The following is a 20,753-nucleotide window of genomic DNA, read 5'->3' as shown; positions in this document are numbered from 1 at the left end:
AAATGGTCCAGAGAATAATATCGGAATCAGGGCCCTAGAAGTCCAGTCAGTCGAGCCTTTCAACGCCCTTTTGCCACCGACGCATGCAAAGACGAAACGCGAGGGCACGGCATGCGCGAAGCGGTGGCGCTCGGTCGTCATTGGCTGGTCTTGACGGTGGACGAGACCTGGTTGGTGCGCGAGTTGTACGCCATCACGGCCAGCGGGCTGCTGCGGGCGACGGAGAGCGTGGACCAGTTGCACCACTGCAGGGAGTGGTTCTGCTGCTCCCGGTAGAGGTCCACGCTGGTGGTGGGCACGTCCATGGCCCACTCCTGTGGCTCGGCCGACCCGAAAAGCAGGAACAGCAGGCCGCCCACGGTGTAGACGGCGGCCGTGATGTAGAACACCGTCTTCCAGCTGTCCACGTTGTTCTGCGGAAACGCGAGGTTTTTGGCGATGCCTTTGGAGCACCTTTTGATCTAAAAACTTCGAAGAAGCGGAAGGTGGTTTTGTTGATTTTGCTTGTGCGCCAGTTGAGTGATTCCTCGAATTCAATCCTATAAGGTGCACATGATGTACTCATGTGGGGAAGATTGGCGGCAAATGGCAATTCACACTCTGGAGTGATGATAGAATGAACGCTTATGACGGCCCTAGCTGATGCTGCGTATATATGCGACTTCGTGCTATTTTTATGGCGTACACTTGTGCTGCTTGTTATGGTTATTGATCGGGCCCACTGCGCAATAAGATTATAAAAAAAGGAAATGCGCCTTCTTCACGTTCTACCATCCAATCTCGCATGACATTGTTTTCTATCACGACTGAACGGGCTGCGCACCCAATGAAGAAGTCACTGCCGCCGTCATCAACAAAATTCGGAGTTTCAAAAGCTTTACAGAGAGGTATATGCAGTTCTAAAACCCTCACGAGTTGTCGAAGCGGCAACCATGATGAGAAGAATGAATATCATACAGAGCGACTGGGTTAGACTCATGCTTGGCGCAAGCCCATCTGCGGCTGTGCAGTTACGCTTTCTGGCTGAGGAATTTATCACTACACTAGAAACTTCGCACATAATGTGAATCCTCGGGATATTATAGGGCTCTAATCTATCTCTCGTAAACTCTCTTCGTTTTCTGATAGAAATGTAATCGCTACTGACAATAATACCGATATATTGCAATCATTTATAATTATTATTTTTTAGATTACAACTATATGAAGCGCTTTGAAATTCAAGCTGCCCCACATCATGAGAAAAACGGTGGAAAGGTGTCAAACTTTTGTAAGGAAGTTAATGGAGCAGTGACAGCAAAGCCACTAGAGGCTATTAATTTCACAGTTCACTGACGACCACCCGGTGACAAAACCGGAATAACCTAACGATTCCGTTTGATTTCTTTCTTTTAGCGCTTCGTCAATGGTCAGAGATGCGCTTTGAATGCGTCAGCCAATTCAGCACACTGCAGGATTGGCCGATCGTGAGTGATGGTTGGTATGAAAGGCATAGAGTAGAGATTAAAAAAAGAAAAGAAACCTTACTATATACCGAAGCAATTTTTTCTGTAATTCTTGGTCTCAGATGAATGGTTTGCTAAATGTATTGTTGTGCGAATCACAGCGCGATTTCGCGTTCGCACTGCTGTCATCGCCTTCCTTGCGCATGTCATTGCGTCACACGTCATACACATCAAGATCCTGAGAAAGGCCGCATTCGAATACCGGCACGTGACGGGCGATATTTTACGTCCCAAATTTTGATCTTGAGTGCGGCATACACTCAACTAACTTTCTACCTCTACCTTTCAGCATTAATCTTTACCAATTACAGATTAAGATTTTTTCTTCGGCGTACGTCAACATATCCGTTCAGGGGAGTTTTCGCCTGCAGGAGCAGCAATAGTAAATGTTGTGTCCTAAAAGGACATCTGCGTGCTGGCGACACGAAGCTTTTTGGACCGTTTATTTCCTCTAGTGTTATCCTTGATGGTGCTCAACTAACACGATGGAGCGAAAACTATAGAGAATAAAAAGAGAAATTATGCATACTTACATGAGTTTCGGTCAGGAAACCCACGACTTGAGGGGCTATTATTCCTGTCGTGTTTCCTATGCAGTTTGTAATCCCAAATAGAGTACCTACAGGCAGGAAGAAGCGAAAGGGGACTTTAATTCGTGCCTATAAGCCTCCTACACATATCAGTTCAGATGCGATAACATGGGTGAAACTTTTCCAGCAGTTCTGCATCCGATAACCAGTAATAACGAACTACAGTTAAGATCGTTTTATTTGCATGGGAAGAAACTTACAGCCGAATATCTATGAGTTATCTCTTGTTATTCTTGCAATTGAAAATGTTCTTTGTTCTGGGTACATCTGTTGACTTTCGGGCTTCTTAAGTCTCAGCGTTCCTTCTACGTATGATGGCTAACACCAACAAATCTTCTGGGACCAGCTACATTCATTCTTGCACTCTGGTCAGTCGGCTCAGTGAGCACACTTCGAGTTGGGCGCTTTATTTGACTAAAGAGTACCAGTCGCTTGGCGTTTATTGTAAATCTTCGCCTAAAAGAAATACAAAATTGTCTGGCTATATCACTAACGTATATCAGCAGTGATATGTCAGTATTGTATTACATACTAATGTACATCAGTAGCTGAGTTACACAGATGCGGAACCCTGCCTCAGCAGCGAACTGCCTAGATATTGGCAACGCCGAAGTGAAAATGTTACTCATGTATGGCTGCCATACGTTAATTAAGAACATTATTGTTTGTCGTAGGAGTACAGGTGTGGCTGCTTTGAATTGGCCATGTAGGGCATTGGACATCGATTGCAAGTGGTACGGAAACCTGTAGCGCGTACCTGCAAACGCAGGTGCCATGTCGATGTGGGTGCAGTTGAAGCCAGAGTTTGCGAACGAGATGAGGGATATGGCCATCCAGAACCACAGGACGGCCAGCATCCGCTCGCAGGGCGCCATGGTCACCGCTATCAGGCACAGCGCCGGTCCGAACGCCGCTGCTCGCGGTAGGGTGTGAAAAGTAAAGCTGTAGTTTATCAAACTACGGGGTTTAAAAGTCCCATAACTGCACAATGGGTTATGAGAGACAGAGACTCCGGTATAATTTCGACCACCAGCGATTCTTCAACGTGCACACAAATCTAATGTACACTATCATTTTTTGCATTTCGGTCTGTATCAAAATGGCGGCCGCCGCGACAGGGAATCGAACTGCGACCACGTGTTGAGAAGCAGAATGCCACGACAACTGAGCGATCATGGAGGGTTCTGGGTTATGTCGAATGCTATGTTCTTTTATATTTTTTCCCCTCTTGGTCTTTTCTTTCTTTGTCATTTTTTTTCTTTTCCCCGCCTTCCGACTCTCCCGCTCTTGTGCCCTCGTCTTAGAAATCACGCTTAGAGACGTCAGGCAACAGCGCTCATTTTCGTTGCAGTTTCTCCCTTTACAACCAGCCGCCACCGACAGCGACCGCATGTGACATCACTCTACTACCCCGTTTAAACTAACATGCCGAGGTTGGCGAGGCCACCTTTGACGAAGATATGTCCTCCTATCGAAACGTTCGCCAGCCCTTCTGAGGCCTTCTGAAATATATATCAATGTTATAAACAGAGATCTTATTTCTGTCTATAACCTTAATACCACAGTGTGCTACTTCATCTGTCAGCCCCATTCTTGATTTTAGATAATATTGGGAAGCAACTCGGTAACAGCCGAGATGTTTGACGAATCTCGTGACCTTTGGAAGAACACATCGCGTGATAACTGTGCACTCCCACAAAAAGCACATCACTGTTTACCGTTCGTAACATTTTTATGAATGGAAAAGCACGATCATGAATGTTTGGTTAAACTCGAGAATGGTTACTTAGAGAAGGTAAAATAATTTATGAAATCGTGCGTCAATTTATTGCAAACTGAAGAGTTAATAAATACATAAACTCTGAAGTCACTCTTTTTGAGACACACATTAGGATCCAGTAATCGATAGTAGAATGTTATTAGGAAATTGCAGTATGAACTTTTCATTGCAAGAAATAAGATCATGAGTTCGGCTTGTTAACTTAGTACTTCCGAACGGAGCTTCACAAGAATCATTTGCCTTTGAACTATTTTTTGCTCCATTTCGAAGAAACCAACAGCCATTCTTTCTGCATCGTGCATGTCACAAAAGAGCTGCACTTAGCCCTCTCATTGTTACTGATTATTGCTAACATGTTAGGAATAATTTGCCATTCCATTATCTTATGCAGGTTTTGGAGTGGACAGGATCAGGACTTACGCAAGATAGAAAACGTTTGATAAATAAAATTGTTTTTGAAGCTGCCGTCGTGCTGGCTGTTTGATCGTCTGCAAAGTTGCCTGCGCAGCGTTCCTTTAATGACGCTTCTCGCTTTTGCCCTTACCTTAACCATAAGTAAACGATTGCGATCAAGAAAGCAACAACCTAATACCCCATGCAAGAGCTCCCTTGGCGTGTTCGGTGTGTTTACTTCCTTGACACGGGCTGGCTCCTTGCCGGCGACAGGTCTTAACAAGTTCTGGTTTGTTTGGTAAAGGGAGAATGATTATGTTTTGCAGCAGAGCATAGCACAGCAACGCGGAAATTAGGAGAGGTGGCGTCCTGATGGGGCACAAGCGACTTTTGAAGTAGACGTAAGTCTGTTACCAAGGTTTGCTTCTGCACCCATGCACATAACGCTTAAGCGCGGATCGCATTTCAGAAAAACCCATCTGCACATGTCGCATGAATCGCTGTACCATACATAATCAAAACACGGCAAAAAGTCGTTCTGATGGGTCTTTTACGATGCAGTCGTCTTTGGAGTTTTCAAAGACGGACGCGGACCTTTCGATATGACGCAGGTGAAGCGGTGAAATCCGGCTGAGTCTAAAACCAAGCACCAGCTGCTTCTTCTTAAATTGGACCAGCGTTTCGACAAGCGAGCAAGTGCTTACAACTTTCTGTCTCGAAAGCCAACGCTGCCTCGACGAAAGTGTAGAAACATCGGCTCCAGCGGCATCACTATAATTGTTCGATCACTATTGATTGATTACTTGAAGCCTCCATCGACCTACACGTTAACCTCTGTCTTGTTTAAAGTCGTGAAAGGGCACTTACAAACGGAATCGCATATTTTCCGGATGGTAGTGACCGTAGCAACATTTCGCCGTCGGACGACGTCCGAGGTCCATCCGATGATCAGTGAGAGCACGGACAACGCGAGGTACGGAGCCCCGTTCAGAATTCCGTTCTGTAAACAACAGTTCTAATATGTAGCATTACTCAGAACACTAACCAGCATTTGTTCTAGAGGGTCGACATGAAATAAAGCGAACCGATCCCAGAGGTATCGAAAAAAGAAAAGCCCGAACGCGGCCGGTCTTGATGACAGAGCACCACGTGTGTGGTTGCAAGGGTTTCAATGTAGTCTGTAACCCGGGCCGATCCCGCAGACAATTTAATGAAAGGCGTGTGTAGGTCGATCCTGATAATGCTATCGCATGACAGTCGCTCAAGCTGTAACACGGAGACCTGCGAGTATTTTGCACAGCTGTCTGGAACGTTATTGAACGAAACAGTGGTTAAGTTCTCTCCTATTACCTTCGCCACCTTACTTATAATCTCCAACTTCTCGGTGCTCATGTTTATATTTTGGTTATGTGCAATCAGCAGAGATCCTACGCCACGTACGACATAACCAGTACACTTCCCTATAAGTTCCAGAAATGCTGCTGCGAAATGAATTATTGCGGAAGTTAACAGGTGATCCTCACCGGCATCACTATATAAGGCAGGAACTACTCGCGAGTCTTTCACAGCCTGTTTAGCTTTATCTAGCCTGCAATAAAATTTTGCGGAGTGTCTTAAATATTGTACACACTCCTTGTTGAACTGTAGGTTCAGTTTCACAAGCACACAACTACTGCGAGGTGCCACTTGTTCGGAGTGGACGCGCACGCACCTGCGTAAGTCCAAAGCCGAGAATATTCTTGAGGTAGTTGGGAAGCTCGGTCATGAGCGTGTAGGAGCCGTAGGTGTGCGCCCACTGTGTGGCTGCCAGGGACCAGACAGCTGGAGACGTCAGCATAGCCTTCCAGGGAATCGGCATCATCTGCTCGCGCCAGTTACAATGCGAAACTCGGCACACATCCATATTTTCAGGGCATCGTGATTGAGATAACTGATACCTGATAACTGAGTAAAGCAATGAACGAAAGGGGCTAGTTGGTGCACGTTCACGATTACGTTGCGTTGAGTTTTACGCGGGTTTCACAATTCGTCCGTCCTCGTCCTTGCTCCTTTTTTGTTATTTTTTGCCAGTGTAAAACTAAGAGCAACGTAATCATGAACTGAAACCTGAAACAGAGCCGGAAAGCCAAACCTGTCATGGTGCCTGGATGCTTGAGTGCACATGTTAGTCGTAATCGGCTGTGCATGCTGAAATATCCTCCGTGCCATGCAACATAACGCGACCGGAGGCAAAGTTTACGAAGCTTTTCAGTTTATAAAAACTACTCGCGATTGTCAGGTAGCCTTCGCTGGTGTCATTCATCAGAATTGACTGCCGCCGGTTCTCGCGCACCACTCTGGCGTACAAACTACTTTGCTTACTGGCCCACGGGCCTCATTCAAAATTATTTTCATATTTATGAATAATTTTTCATTGGCTGCGCTGCTTGTTGTTAAGCGCCATAATGTACTAGCTGCTATTTGAAAAAGCCGCAAAATGAGTTGTCTGTTAGGAAAAGTGTTCCTGTAACGTTGGATGCAGCTGCCTAATGTTGCGAGGGCGAAATGATATCACCTGAATAATTCCTGCTCAGCGTTCTCTAAAAGTTGTCATGCTTCGACCTTGCTTGTTTTTGTTCGTTAGCCCGTTGGGTAGTTGGTTCTTGGCTGGCGAGAAAGATTACTTGAGCACATGACAAGTTTTACCTACTTTGAGTCTAGTGCTTGCTCTAGGGTATGAGATCACCGATTCCAGTTGCGTCCAAATTAGGATATCTATGCCGAAATATGGGTGTCTGTAGATCGCTTATGTTTAATTGTACTTCTAGTTCAGGCATCGTCGTGCCCCTCATGTCGGCTGTGCAGTAAAAGGTGCGCACTGCTACTTACACAGCGGCTGAAGCTTGGCGGTGACCACAGCTACTTTTTTTCTTCTCAACATGAAAAACATTTGTGTTGCTGCTTTAAGAGTGGAACGAGTAAAGTGAGACACAGTTGCCTGATGTTCCGATATTGGGGTAAGATAATATTATGTACAGCAAAGAGTGCACACGAAAAGTATAAATAGGTGCCAAGTTCCGAAATAACAAGAACTTCAGAGGCCGAGTTCTCAGATCTGTCATTTCCTAAAAGCTGTTTGCAACTGACTGGTCGTCTTCGCTCATTTGATGGCCTCCTCATCTTACGAGTGTTACTATAGTGTAAGTGAAAGAGCGTGCGAGCACCGCTCTTGATGCCTGAAATGTGCATTTCGTTTGTGCGTTATTGATATTTGTTATTGTCGTAGGTGTTTATTTATACAACAGCGCGTATCGAGTGTATCGCTTTCGGGGTTTATGGCGCCACAAATCTATTACAGTAAAACTAACCTTTTACACGATGAAACAAAATTTTGAAAATTCCTCCGTGTTCAGAAATCCTAAAATTTGGTAGGTGAATACTTTGTTACCGAGTCGCGTTGCTTTGTAAAATAAAGGAACACCAGTGCGACAATGATGTGCGAGTTGTCCCACATAACTTTGCACGTTCAACGCTGCATGTTCAACGTTGCACGTTCAACGCTGCATACACTGACCACTCCGCATGCTTACGACTGCTGATCCCTGCATGATGACGCTGCCGCCGGTGATGAACATCAGTTCGCCATGGCTGATCCTTGGATGCTCCACAGGTCTGTTGTGGATCATGAGGAACCACATGAGGCACCAGGCGCAACCGGTAAAACCTGGAGCGTTTAAGTCGAATTAGAGGGCTTATGCGTTTCACGTTGCATTAGTTTATTGGCTATTGATGTACAAATTTTGCGATCATTTTATTGGCTGTCTTGTTGATGTACTGGCTACTTGGTTTACAGTGTGCTCGTTGATCGTAAAATGAACGATATAAACGACCTCACCCCGCAAGTAATTGTTTATAGCACTGATGGAATCTGAAGAGCAATGTATAGCAGCAGGTAGAAAGCATGCTATGATATAATAGGAATTAGAAGCGAGCTACCTCGTGCCACAAATAATGAGGAGCAACACTATTAGAAGAAAAGAGAGAAGCAGACAACAGAGCGAAGCACATGACAAATGAAGGTATCTTCAGCTACTGCTGGGATATACGTGATGCGGAACGCCGTATCTTTGATGAGTCTGCCATCCGAGGAAGGCTATTTCATGAAGAGAAATCGAGTAGTGAGACGGAGCTCACAGTGGTCGAGAATGAAGACTCACTGCATTTCGTTGCGCGCGCAAAACAACTATTGCCCGTTGTCGACATGTCTGTTTGGTGCCTGAATGTGCAACGGTGCAATCAAAATGTTTTAAAAACAAGTCCATTGTCAGGCTCTTCAAGCGCACCAGGATATAGAAAGTAAATAAACAACCTAAATTTGTCATTCATTTTATGCGTCCTGCCAATGTGAAGTGCGCGTCACAGGTACCCAAACGATAAACAAGTTCGTTAGACAAGTTTCCAAGCAGTAAGTTTTGTTAAACGTGATCAGAGCTGATATTGACGTTCCAGGAAGCAAAACCGTATGTTAGGCAAGAGGGTTAAAAAGAAAAGAATGAGGCGCATCACCAACGCTTCAGTTTGGTTGTTTCCTGCTTGTCAAGAATTAATATCTAATTGTACTCAATGACAACTGCGTAATCCGTAATTCATACAGCTGTGAGTGTCCTTCGGAAGCATGTAGTGACAATTTCCAGAGGGCAAGCCAAGGGGAGTGTGCTGAAGTAAGGCTATCGAAGAGTCAAACATAGCCGAAAAGTTGTTCCAAGAGAAGGAGCGTAATTGTGCCGATCTTGGATAAACTTATTCCTGCATCGATGAATGGCCGTAAGCTAAACGCGCAATGCACGCCACCCGTTTTCACGGAGTTTATAGGGCTTTGTTATTCATAACGTTGGGACTTTGGTGCCAAAGTGTTTGACACACCAGGAGCTGTAGGGGCATGCTTATCAATATCGGCTTCCGAACAGCTGCTAACAGATTCAGAAGCGCATCACTCCCTCGTTCTGGGGACGACGTTCACAAACACCGTGCGCCGTGCTCACCGAAGAGGTAGAAGGCGGACGGCCAGCCACCTAAGACCTCAGAGTCGCTCATGACGCCGGTCGAAGTCATGGCAACCACGGTGCCAGTGAAGGAGCCGGTGAACACGATGTTGGAGATGATGGTGCGCTCCGCCTTGGGCACCCACTGGGCCAGCATCGCCTGCATGGCTGGAAAGCAGCAGCTCTGCGCAGACAGCGAGAGTTAAGCTACGCAAGTGAGAGAACCATTTTTTTTTCATTTCTTCTTATTTTTTAATGCGAAGCTTTCATTGAATCTTCACTCAAATCTGCATTGGATGGCCATCTGGCCGAGTAAACTGGGCCGATCCAGGAGACGGTATAATCAAATTTGTGACTTGGTGGGCCACTCCTGATAGCAGTGCCCGACGTGTGTCCTGGCAAAGCGTTTAATGTGGTCGTTAAGATGGCTCGATCCAGGAGGCAGTGCAACGTTTCAGGACCCGGGTCCCTAGCAGAATTACCTAACAAAGCTAACTAATAAGATTTGCCAAAGGCAAATCTTACTAGATCTACCGGGAAGCTGTCGCTTGATTGACAAAAATCTCCCGATGGCTTCCTCCCACTTGTTTTTTGTGTGTTACGAATGCTTCTGCATGCTTCAAGGGCGCTTCGCATATTACGCATAATTTTGCTTTACTGCCACTTCACAAAACTAGTTTCGGTGAGTTGTACTAGCGGATGTCGTTCATTTTATTTCTTTTTTCTTTTATTGGGTATTTCTATTATTTCTTGTTTTGCACAAACGTAATCCAAACAACTCAAATGAGTCGCACGAAGATTGAAACTAGAATCGATTGACAATGGGGGAGCAAACAAGGAAAGCGTCAGCCTGGAGCCAAAGTTTCCGCAAGCAGACTACGTCAGTGCAACGGTTGCTTTGGCCTTTTATGGACTTTTATGGACTTTTATGTCCCTCTCACCAAAGTGCGGGAAGTTGCCAAAACGTTAGCTTCGGGCTGACCTATCTCTTGTTTACCCACTCTCGTTTCAAATGTAAAAAAAAAATATGTCCACTTAAGCTTAAATTGACAGTATATAACGCGATAACGCAGTGCTAATTCTATGTGACAAAGCAGATTTGACAAAAAATTACAAGGCGCTGCAGCGATGAATGGTAAATTGCTTGCGCTTCTTAGTGAAGAGGTCAGCCCATGGTAGCGGGTTCGATCCCCGGTCACAGCGGGCGCATTTCGATGGGAGTGAAATGCAGAAACGTCGGTGCACTTAACATTCAGTTGCATGTTAAAGGGAGATCAAAGTTAATCCGGCGTTCGCTATAGTACGGCGTCTCATAACCTCAGTGTTACTTTGGGTCCTTAAACAGACCTTAAATTAGCATCCCTGCCTTCTCCCTTCCTTTCCTCCTTTCTCCGCCTGGGACCTTAAATCGCATGCATTCACGGATCAGCGAAAAGGCCAAGCACAGTTTTGTCGCTGAGAACTGCAGGGCGACCAGCGTACCCCGGCGACGCCCATGAGGAATCGGACGAGCATGAGCGCCGTGTAGTGCAGTCTAGCGGCGGCCGGCGTGAGCAGCGTGAGCAGCGACGAGACCAGGATGCCGGAGCCCATCAGGTGCTTGCCACCGTACCGGTCGGCCAGCCGCCCGCCCGGGAACTGCAGCAGGATGTAGCCGTAGAAGAACGACGACAGCACCGAGCTCTTGGTATGCTCGTCCCAGTCGAAGTCGCCCGTCTGCGCATGCACCAAATCATGCCGGTATAATTGAACTTGCTTCCCCGTGTAGAGCTCGAACGAATGACGCACGACGACGACACTTCTGTCTGCCATTTACGCTTGCCGGATCTAATAACAATACTGCCACTAACGTCTCTGAACGAAACTGGAAAGAAGTTGCAATGGTCGCAAAGTTCTTGGCGGTTCGGTGACGCTCAAAGTCCGAAAGCGACACAGGGGATCGGGATTGACTTCAACCTCGTGGGTTTCTTCATTGCGCTCAGAAATGTCGGTCCAGAAGCATTTTTGCAACATGCCCCCTTCCCTATCAGAATGTGCCGCTGCTGTCGGGAATCGAAAGCACGACCCTGCGTGCTCAGCTGCGGGACGCCGTAGCTATTAGGTCACCGTGGTAAGTGGCAGTAACGCCAGATGGTGAGCAGTTGGTATAACGGTACCGAAAAGTGCCTCTGCGTTCTGCGTACGTATTCCATGCCCTGTCTTTGCTTCTGCTTTCCTGAAGCTTTAAACGCAAGTCGTAGTTCCTCAACGCACCCTGCAGAAGCAGAGCGTTAAGATCAGACGTGCAGAGTTCACCGTTCAGGAGGCATTAGCCATACCTGAGGGAGGATGGACAAAGTTTCGACGTTCGTATTTCGACGCTTAGCAGCTTCGGCAAAACGTCTGCTCTAACGCCCAAATACTGACATTTTGAAATACTTAGGCATGGATAAATTGTCAGACGCAACTTTAGTTGACATCTACGTAATGCGAACCATTCGCGGTTTGTAGAGGATGGTTGTATAAATAATGTAACTGTTGCGCAGCGAAAAATTATGTAGAGATTGTATAGGCTGCAGTCTTTAGATATATAATAAATTAGACGGAATATTTGTAATGACAGCATAAAAGACTGAAAGCAAACTAAAACCCAGCTAGTGGCGCCAAGGGCACATACCCATGCACATACCCATGCACATACCCAGTGCACATGTCCAGTGCACAGGTCCAGTGCACATACCCAGGAACCGCTGTCACACATAATGTTCACTTTCACCGGGATCGTAAACCGGAAACGACGAGATAGGCTCGCCAGCCAAAATGTGTTGTGTGAGTTGGAGAAGAATGCTTCGCATTAAAAGGGGTAGATGGACAGCCACTGCGACACAGCAGCAAAAAGGCCGAATACGTTCGGACAGATTTACTCGTGCCGCAGCTTGGTTACGTGAACGGCTGCTCATCGCAGCGAGAGCGCACCAGTTCCCTGGTCGAGGCGTTTCCCACGTTGTCGAAGTTGCAGCCGGTGTCCGCGGTGCGGTTCCTGTCGCCCGTCATGCGCACCATGGCCACGATGGCGACGCTCAGGTTGAGCCGCTGCACGTACAGGTGCATCAGACCGAAGAAGCCCGCCACCGCGAACACGTAGCGGGCCGCCACGATGTCTGCAGCGAAGAACGGCATTATGTGATCACTTTTTGTGGGCCCGAAACTCGACTCTCGTTCGCCTTTGTATTTTAACGATGAGTGCCTCCATTATTTGAAAATAAGCCATTTAAAAAAAAAAGAAAACGTACTTTCCTTGCCGAAATTCATAGCAGCGCGAGTAAGGGAGAAAAAAGGGAGAATCGCCAGACAGCTTCGTAATGAAGCAATACTGAGTGATTAATTTTTATAAAAATATACTTAAAACATAACATGAAATTGCGACATTAAAATTGGTATGTACGCTCAAGGCGCAATTCCAATTAGCAGGAATCCCGAGGCCCCTACTTCTGATTTCGCGATAAGCATTGCTAAATCTGTGGCGAAATGCATTGGCGGTTTCTGGAGACGTATTTTTAAAGCACTGTCTGTAGAAACTACTTGCAACATAAATTCACTTAGTAGCTCAGTTTGGGGACTTGTATATCGAGTTAATGTCAATTTCGGGATTCCTCATAAGTAGGCGTTCCTTGAACGCGACTGGCTTCAATTCCGGTTTTGCAGCAACAGTGCACCGTAGTTAATTAAACTTTAGTCGATAAAATTTAATTAATTTACCGAGCTTGCGATTACCACCGATTTATTTTCCTTTCTCTCGGTGCTTTAAATGACGGTCACCGGAAGCTGTAATTTCGTCTGAAATCTCTCATCTATCACTAGAACACCACATGCTTTTGCTTCTTAATTGTTGTTTCGTGCTGATACATCTTTCCCTAGCGCGGTGTTAAGAGACAGGTAAAGCTGGCACACGTCGCAAGGCGCAAGATAGGAGTGTCACCCACGGCGAAGAGCCGTATCAAGTTGCCGTGATTGCGGAGCGAGGGTATTGCGTTCCACGTCAATCTCTCAGCTGCTCTGTCCGGCTTGAGTGTCCTAATTGGGGCTCATCCCTTTGAGTGTGGGAGTCTTCGCATGAGAGTCCTCGCATGGCGTCCCTCGATGCCGGGGACCAGCTCGACATCCGACGTGGCCATTAGATTCCCGGTGCTTGTGCATCGGGGTACGTTGCGAGTATCAACGCGTGCTTTTTTTTTTCGCTCTCTCTCTCTCTCTCGCTCTCTTGTTCCTAAGAGGTTACATAAGGTGGCGAGAAGAGGATTGTGTGACTGGGATAGTTGATAATTCATAGTAAACAACAGCGCGCTAATGAAAACTCGCTTTTCTTTTTGTGACCAAGTAACGACGCGGCCGATCATTCGAAGAACGCATATGCGACTGTGTTATATTTGTGCCTTAGTTATAAAAATCTTAGTTGGAAGTCCGTGCTAGCGTAGGACCTCAAGAAAGTGGCGACAGGTATAGGGTATAGCTGTGGTGAACGACATGAAGCTGTCTCGCCTACGCGCCCGACTCAAGGGATGTGCTGTGCAAAAATGCAAACATCGCAAAACGCTACTTGCAGTGTTCCACTGCAGTGGTCTGGTAGGTACTGCAAAGTTGCGGAAACACCTACGTCAGGCAGGCTGGCCGTTATGTGAACGACCGAATGAGGGAACACGCCAACAATTTTATTAAGGATATCAGCGCGCACCTTTCTGCGCATTGCAGATCATACTGCTGTGAGCCACGTTTTTCTGAGGTGAGGATCGTGGGTAGAAGTAGAGATAAAACCGGGAGGGAACTCCTAGAGGCTTATCATATTCATATTAGAGGTCAAGCTTGCGTTATTCAAACGTGTTTCGTTACATGAAGCGGAAATGAAATTGATAGGCTTGATGCTAACAAGATGACTTGTCGTTTGTTCGTTACCGCCCCCTGGTGCCGAGAGTGTGTGCGCGACATACGGGTGTCCCAACTATTATGCACCAAGATTTCAAAATATACAAATGCCACGTAGTTTGAGGGAACCAAGGTAATATCATTCGCCGTGGCTTGCAGATACTCAGATTATTTTTGCATACCGCCTCATAACATAACTAGTCTTTATTATTCAGCTTCTCAAACATTATAATTAGATGAACAGTGTTCGCAATGAAAATTGTAGAATAACATGAAAAACTCCTGATACAACATTATTGCTAAACGCCTGGTAGATAAATGTTTTTTCCGAGCGTGAAAGAAGCCCGCGAATAGACGCAAAATTGCCGCGCGACTGGCGGCTAGAGGTACCTTGCGTATATTCGCGGGCTTCTTTCACGCTCGGAAAAACTTTCATGTAGCAAGTATTGAGCAACAGAAAGCTGTATCAGTAGTTTTTCATGTTGCTCGACAATTTCCTCAATGACACTTTTCATGTAATTATAATATTTGAATTCATAAATAATTAATTAAGACTAGTTATGTAATTAGGCGGAATGAGAAAAATAATGTGAGCATTTCCAAGTGACGCCAAACAACATTTCCTTGGTTTTGTTCACCTACGTTGCATTTGGATATCTTTAACGCTTAGTGCGGGGTAGTTGGGCGACACAGCCTGTACGTGTAGCAAGCTTTGCGCCTAATAAACAATTGTGAGTGTAGCGCTGTCTTTCTTTCTCTGTCTATCGATGTTAATGTTTCTTTTCGGTATTCTTGCGCTATACAGTATCATGTCGTTCAGCAAGTACCAATTCACCCAAGAAAAAGCGGTTGTGCGCACTGGAAAGTACGGCTTATATACCAGTTTCACGCCACAGGGCTACACCAGCGCTAGGTACACGTCACAATAAGGCAGCGTTTTGTCTTTGATCATGTAGGGCCGCGATAGTGTAATATTTTGTGTTTCAATCGTTTTCGTTGGCGCGATTAGTCTGCTGTACTTCGTTGTAACCAGTCGTGGCCCATCGTGAGCAGTGGACGACAAAACGAGGACTGCATCAATACTGAAAGGCGGGCTACTTGGTTTGACTTCATTGTGAAGAGCTCTCAGCACACTAAATGTTCCACAATGATGACAACAAAGGAATAGAACCAATTGAGAGAAATTGGGCCTTATAACGTAAGACTATTCCATACTATTTTATTCCAATCTCCTGACGTCGAATTTAAGTAACCGCCGATACAAGCATCGGTTGGTGAACCACAGGGTTGCCTGAACAGCCCAATCAAACGCTGTCCATATTTATAGGAGGTCGCTTTTCTTTGCTTTAAAAACGAGTAACATTGCCTACACTGAGCACCTTGTCTTACCTAATTGGCTGACAAGAGGAGGGGCGCACGCTCAAGTGGAGAGGGATTCGATAGAGCCAAGCCACTGCACTGAATATCGATAACAGGATGAAGAGGGTGCTGCCGGCCTCTGCGATTGGTCCGCTTTCTGTTACTTTGCTTGCGGTGGCTCGTCGACAATCGCGGCGGCATGCAACTGAAGGCTAAGAATGCCGCTAAAACGGATCCTCAGCAAAAAAGAGTTGGCAGAGCGAGGTCCTAAACGTGCCTAAAGTGCTCGAAAACGTTACCCGGCCACGCAAAAAGTTTTGTTGTACGCAAATAAACCCATGTTATCCGGCAGGTGTGAGTAGCCAGTGCCTGAGCGAGCAGCAGCCGCCATCCTTTATTCCTTTCAGAACGGGGCAGCCTGCGACTATTCAGAAAAAAATTCAGTTTTGTTCGGCATATTAATGCATCTTTAACGCGTACACGTACGTCCCATTGACGCGGCGAGTTTTCGCGGTTTTGTGACGTCACGTGAAAGGCAGGTGAAGTAGGTACAGCCCAGAACTTTTGACCAATAGCATGGCTAATGGCGAAAGGCGTCGAATCAGAAATAACTAATCTTCTTTTGTTCGATCCAATCGTGCATAACAATTAAATTATGGGGTCTTACGTGCCAAAACCACGATCTGATTATGAGGCAGGCCGTAGTGGGGGACTACAGAAATTTGGACCACCTGGGATTCTTTAACGTGCCCAATCATGCATAATAAGTGTGTACACGTCATATCAGATGGGGAGCTATCGCGGTTTTCGTGACGTCGCTTGATAGACAGGCGAAATGGGGGTGGTCCAAAACTTTTTGACCAATCGCGGAGGGCTGATTGCAGAATTGTAATAGAAAAGTTCGGAATAGCTTTACGTTATAGCGACCTTGGAATAGAAAAGTTTGGAATAGCCTTACGCTATAGCACCCATTGTTACATTATTTTGGTCTAGGGCTCTTTTTCACACACTTGAATATCGCTACGCAAGCTTACAACATTTCTTTTCGATGACAGGCTTCTGTTGGATCGCGGAGAACATGCACAGTAGCAAATACTCATATAGGGTTGAAACACACGAGATGGCAAACAGGGGTTCGCGAGGCGTCATTTATTTTAGAGGCTTCTGAAGAACGGGTCCGTTCCTTCTTTTTAATAATGGCTTTCTTGAAGCAGATGGCCACATTAAACAAACAAAGCAACGCTCACTCACCCGCCATATTTGGAATGGCTTGCATGTTGATAAGCGTTCAAAGTTGCGCTCTTCAACCGAGTACAGCTGTGCTGAAACGAAATGAATGCGTGATTACTGCCGATTTAAAAGGGTAAAAGAGACGCCCTATGAATTTCGGCGAACGTACCAAATGCTTACGTGTGTACACGCAAGAAGGTTGTAATTCGATGGTTGTAAAGTAACATAATATCGGTTGTTTTGGCAAAACGTAATCCTCACAGACGCACTGTAAAAAGGCTGGTCATCTTGGAGTTTCTAGCTACATCTTTCTTGTTCGGTTCTCCAAACACTTTTTTTAAATATATTTTTGCCTCTTGTAATTGGTTGCGCTCAACACGTGCACCATATAGCAGACGCCATTGACGAGCCTCGAACTCCGCACATTTGCACGCGGGCATGCTTGGTTTGGAGTGCATGTTATGACCTATTTAGAGGTCTGATATGCGCTCTCGAATCTTTGCGACGCGGCCACAGTACTGTTTCGCAATCGCGTGGCACTGGAGTGGAAGCTACAGCAGGCGCCAGACCATTCAGGGCCCGTATCAAGAGTTTCTCGACACAAGAGAGATGTGTAAATACAGGTGCCAGCCAATTGTGATATCGTTCATAATAATGACGAAGGTTGTTGTTCAATGATAAACATTTTTCAGAAACAAAATCTTCCCGCATTATGGGCTTAGGAGCGCAAGTATGCAATACCCTTGAGCCATGTGTCCTCGTGTTGTACAATGTGTATACAGCGTCCAGTACACTTGTCAAGAAAGCGGAGGCTCTGTCGCAGTGTGCGTTTGAGGCCGTCTATAGTGGAAAGAACTGGTTCGAGACGATTTCCTTCGCAGCAAGCGGTGCCGTCTTGGCGGGCCGTCGCTATAGCTGCGCTGGCAACGAAGGCAACCACTTGGCGAGCGATATAAGATATAGGCCACGAGACGCGATAAGGCACCACTTAGCTTAGCTGTCCCAGAGTGGTATCCGAGATAAAAAGGGGGCATTGAAAGCTACTGCTTGACAAAAACCACAAGTTTAGCGGTGACCAGCCCATTTGGAAAAGCATTGTCAAGGAAAGTCGTCTCGAACCAGCGGCACCAGCAGTCTATACGGAAGACGAGTGCAACGTGTACTTATGAGTGCACAGCTCCCGGGCTCTCGACCGATTCGCGCGTGGAGGCTTGACTTTCACATTTAGTACTCTCATAATTTCACTGATGTCGCTGCGGCTGATGCTGCTGCTGCTGCATACAAAGATTAGCACCGATAGTAGCCAGCGGACGCGCTTGCGTTTCGGTATTATCAGGTCAGCTGGGCCCAGTATTGCACAAAGCGTCTGGCGCCCTGCAGCGTCCCGACACAAACTCCGTTCAATTGCGGTATAGTCCACATATTATTAGCAATACTGGCTGGTCGAATGAAAGCGCTTTTCGCGGAAGGCAAGCGTGACGTGCTGCGTTATATGCAGAGCTACTATCTCCTACTACTGCAATAGCCGCAGTCGCTAGCATGCGCCATGATGGAGAAAAAAGTGAACAGCACTTACTATGCGTTGCCGTGCCTCGGCGTCAAATGGCACTGGATTTGCGATGCCAAGTGCAGTACCCAAAGGCGAAGAAGCTCGGCCTTAGTCGGTGAAAGGCAGAGCAGCGGCGCGGGGCATTAAGATGCGTTCTCACAGGGCCGTTCGCACGTTCTTCGTCCTCCTCCGCGTGAGGCCGGCGCGAGCCCGTCGACAGCCGCATTTTCAAACTTCTTCATCGCACATTATGGCACGTCGACAGCTTTCCTAAAATGTGAACTCGTGAAGTACGGTGTTCATACCAGCGCGCACGCTACATGGACGATACAGGAAGAATTATTGGAATGGAAACTCGGGTAGTCCTTAATTTCGCAATCCCGTTTAATTTCTCACTGTGTGGCCAATCCCTATCAGAGGAATCAAAACACATCAAGTGAAATAATCCGCGTGTACTTCAAAAAAATTTTTTTACTCTGAATTATTTATTGAAAATTCCACTCCATCTCTAATTAATATGCTCTTTTCGAGAATAGTGTCTCTTTATAGTGCTCAATGCAACGAAGCAAAAGAAAATAGCATATCAGAAGGGCACTATTGGTTCCTCTTTTGATTTTTTGTCTAACAGGCGCGCACCAAATTCATACACATTCAGGACGAAGTGCAAGGTAATCAAAGTAGGGCTGAACGACGCCAGTACATTTGACCTATTTTTATTGGGAACGAGAATGACCGTGTAGCGGAGAGGTTTAGAAGTTTGTCCCTTCGGTTTGGCGACGACTTTTTATTGATTCACCAATCCTTGTGGCGCGCTAGATACGCTTCTCGTTCTTGGATTTTGAGTTTGCTGAGCAGGCAGTAATCCTACCGGTGCGATCCCAATATCCTCCCGTAATTAGGTTTTAATCCCTGCTACGGAATGGGAAAGTAAGAAGCTTGCACGGCTTAAAAGGACATAAAACTAAGGCACCCTGTGTATTTTATTTTGCAGGAATAGGATACCTGATGTTCAGCCTTGCACATGGCAGTCCAATTGAGCCCACACTGATATATAGTTTGCATAAAAGCGGCCTCATCTTTTTCGCGGTTGCTATAACGTACGCGAGCCGAATTGCAGCATATTTTCGGAAAGTTAACGTTGAGGGCATGCGCTAGTCGAATTGCGATAAAGACGGTTAAAAAAAAAGGTTCACCGACGGTTACAATGCTCCCTATTGCGAAATTTCAGCGCAGCTCTATGCGTGTTTTCATTTCGCGATATATTGAGGTAAAAAGTTTGAAACAGACATGTAGCAGAGTCGGCGAACGTCGAAAATCTGATCTACGGGTCAAGCGGGCCGGCTTTTTTACGTGACTCGTCCGAGATTCTAATGTAATCGCTGGTGCCCGCATGGCATTCAGAAAGTACTACACAATTCGCGTCGCACATACAATCAGATTGCAAAAAGGTTTAGTGACAGCAGCCAACGGGTAGAACTATCGATAGCATTTCAGAAACTTCCGATACATGCAGGCGCGTCGTGCGTCAAGGGACAACGTTTAACATTTGTTAGCTGGTGAAAAACAGTGACCGAAGAAAGATAAAGTTATCGGTGAACAGATGACGGCGCGCTACTCTGGTGCCATGTGGTAGGAGTCATCGCCACAGACACTAGGCCTTTCTTGTCACGCTTTCTCCTTGCCCTCCTCCCCAGCTTTCCGGCTCATGCTTCCGTTGCACCCTCCTCCTACGCTTTCCTCCTTGCGCCCGCTTCACTCTCGCCACTCCATCTCCCGCTGTGCTTCGCTTTCATCTTTCGCTGACCTCGTTCGCTCGCTTACGATGGACAGCGCCCACGGTCACCGCTCGAACGGGCGCCTAAGATCGGGGCCCTAAATGAATTGGGAACCGTATGCGCAACGTTTCGCACCTGGCTCATCACAGAAAACGCACATAATGATGGTGATGATGGTGATGATCCCATACAAAGGAACGTGCCCGCATACGTTTTGACAAGGAAGGAGGCGATACAAATAACATAATGGAAGACAGGGAGAACTAGCAGCATTTATAATCATTATGAAGTCAGAAGGTACAACTTAGATCATAATTCGATCTAAAACGCACGGCAGTATAAGAAGAATGGATAAATAATTTCAGGCTCATTGCAAAAATGTCATCGATGGGGCATGTAGAGACGAGACACATGCAAATAAAAATTCCACGATGGAATGCATCTACTGAACGGCATGGCAATTATGGATGGAGATAAGGTAAAACAGCATAAAACTAGAAAGGGTGTGTTAGGTGAAAATCGTAACTGCAGTCGAACTCTGGCCTCCTACGTGTGGGGACCAATTTTTATTCACCTCAGTCATTCAGTTGCGTGCCGCCGTGTGGTGAGCAGCCAGCAGTGTGCAACACGGGGTACAAGTGCCGGAATCCTG

The 20,753-nt window shown here is 46.3% G+C and overlaps 1 protein-coding gene across 1 annotated transcript in view; it reads right to left on the bottom strand.

The window, feature by feature from the left end:
• LOC135898814 (uncharacterized) overlaps nt 1-20,753 on the bottom strand; it is a 104,607-nt gene continuing 83,854 nt past the window's right edge. Inside the window, exons 12-20 of the mRNA XM_065427982.1 lie at nt 12,245-12,429; nt 10,772-11,005; nt 9,290-9,473; nt 7,838-7,971; nt 5,980-6,129; nt 5,136-5,268; nt 2,853-3,008; nt 2,039-2,124; nt 1-413 (exon numbers count right to left, since the gene is read on the bottom strand). Of these exons, the coding sequence (XP_065284054.1) occupies nt 138-413; nt 2,039-2,124; nt 2,853-3,008; nt 5,136-5,268; nt 5,980-6,129; nt 7,838-7,971; nt 9,290-9,473; nt 10,772-11,005; nt 12,245-12,429 (1,538 nt within the window). The 3' untranslated portion in view covers nt 1-137. The remainder of the gene's footprint in view (nt 414-2,038; nt 2,125-2,852; nt 3,009-5,135; nt 5,269-5,979; nt 6,130-7,837; nt 7,972-9,289; nt 9,474-10,771; nt 11,006-12,244; nt 12,430-20,753) is intronic.

This window comes from Dermacentor albipictus, chromosome 3 (genome assembly GCF_038994185.2).
Source record: "Dermacentor albipictus isolate Rhodes 1998 colony chromosome 3, USDA_Dalb.pri_finalv2, whole genome shotgun sequence".
NCBI lineage: Eukaryota > Metazoa > Arthropoda > Arachnida > Ixodida > Ixodidae > Dermacentor > Dermacentor albipictus.
This window is presented reverse-complemented; position numbering and strand designations above follow the sequence as displayed.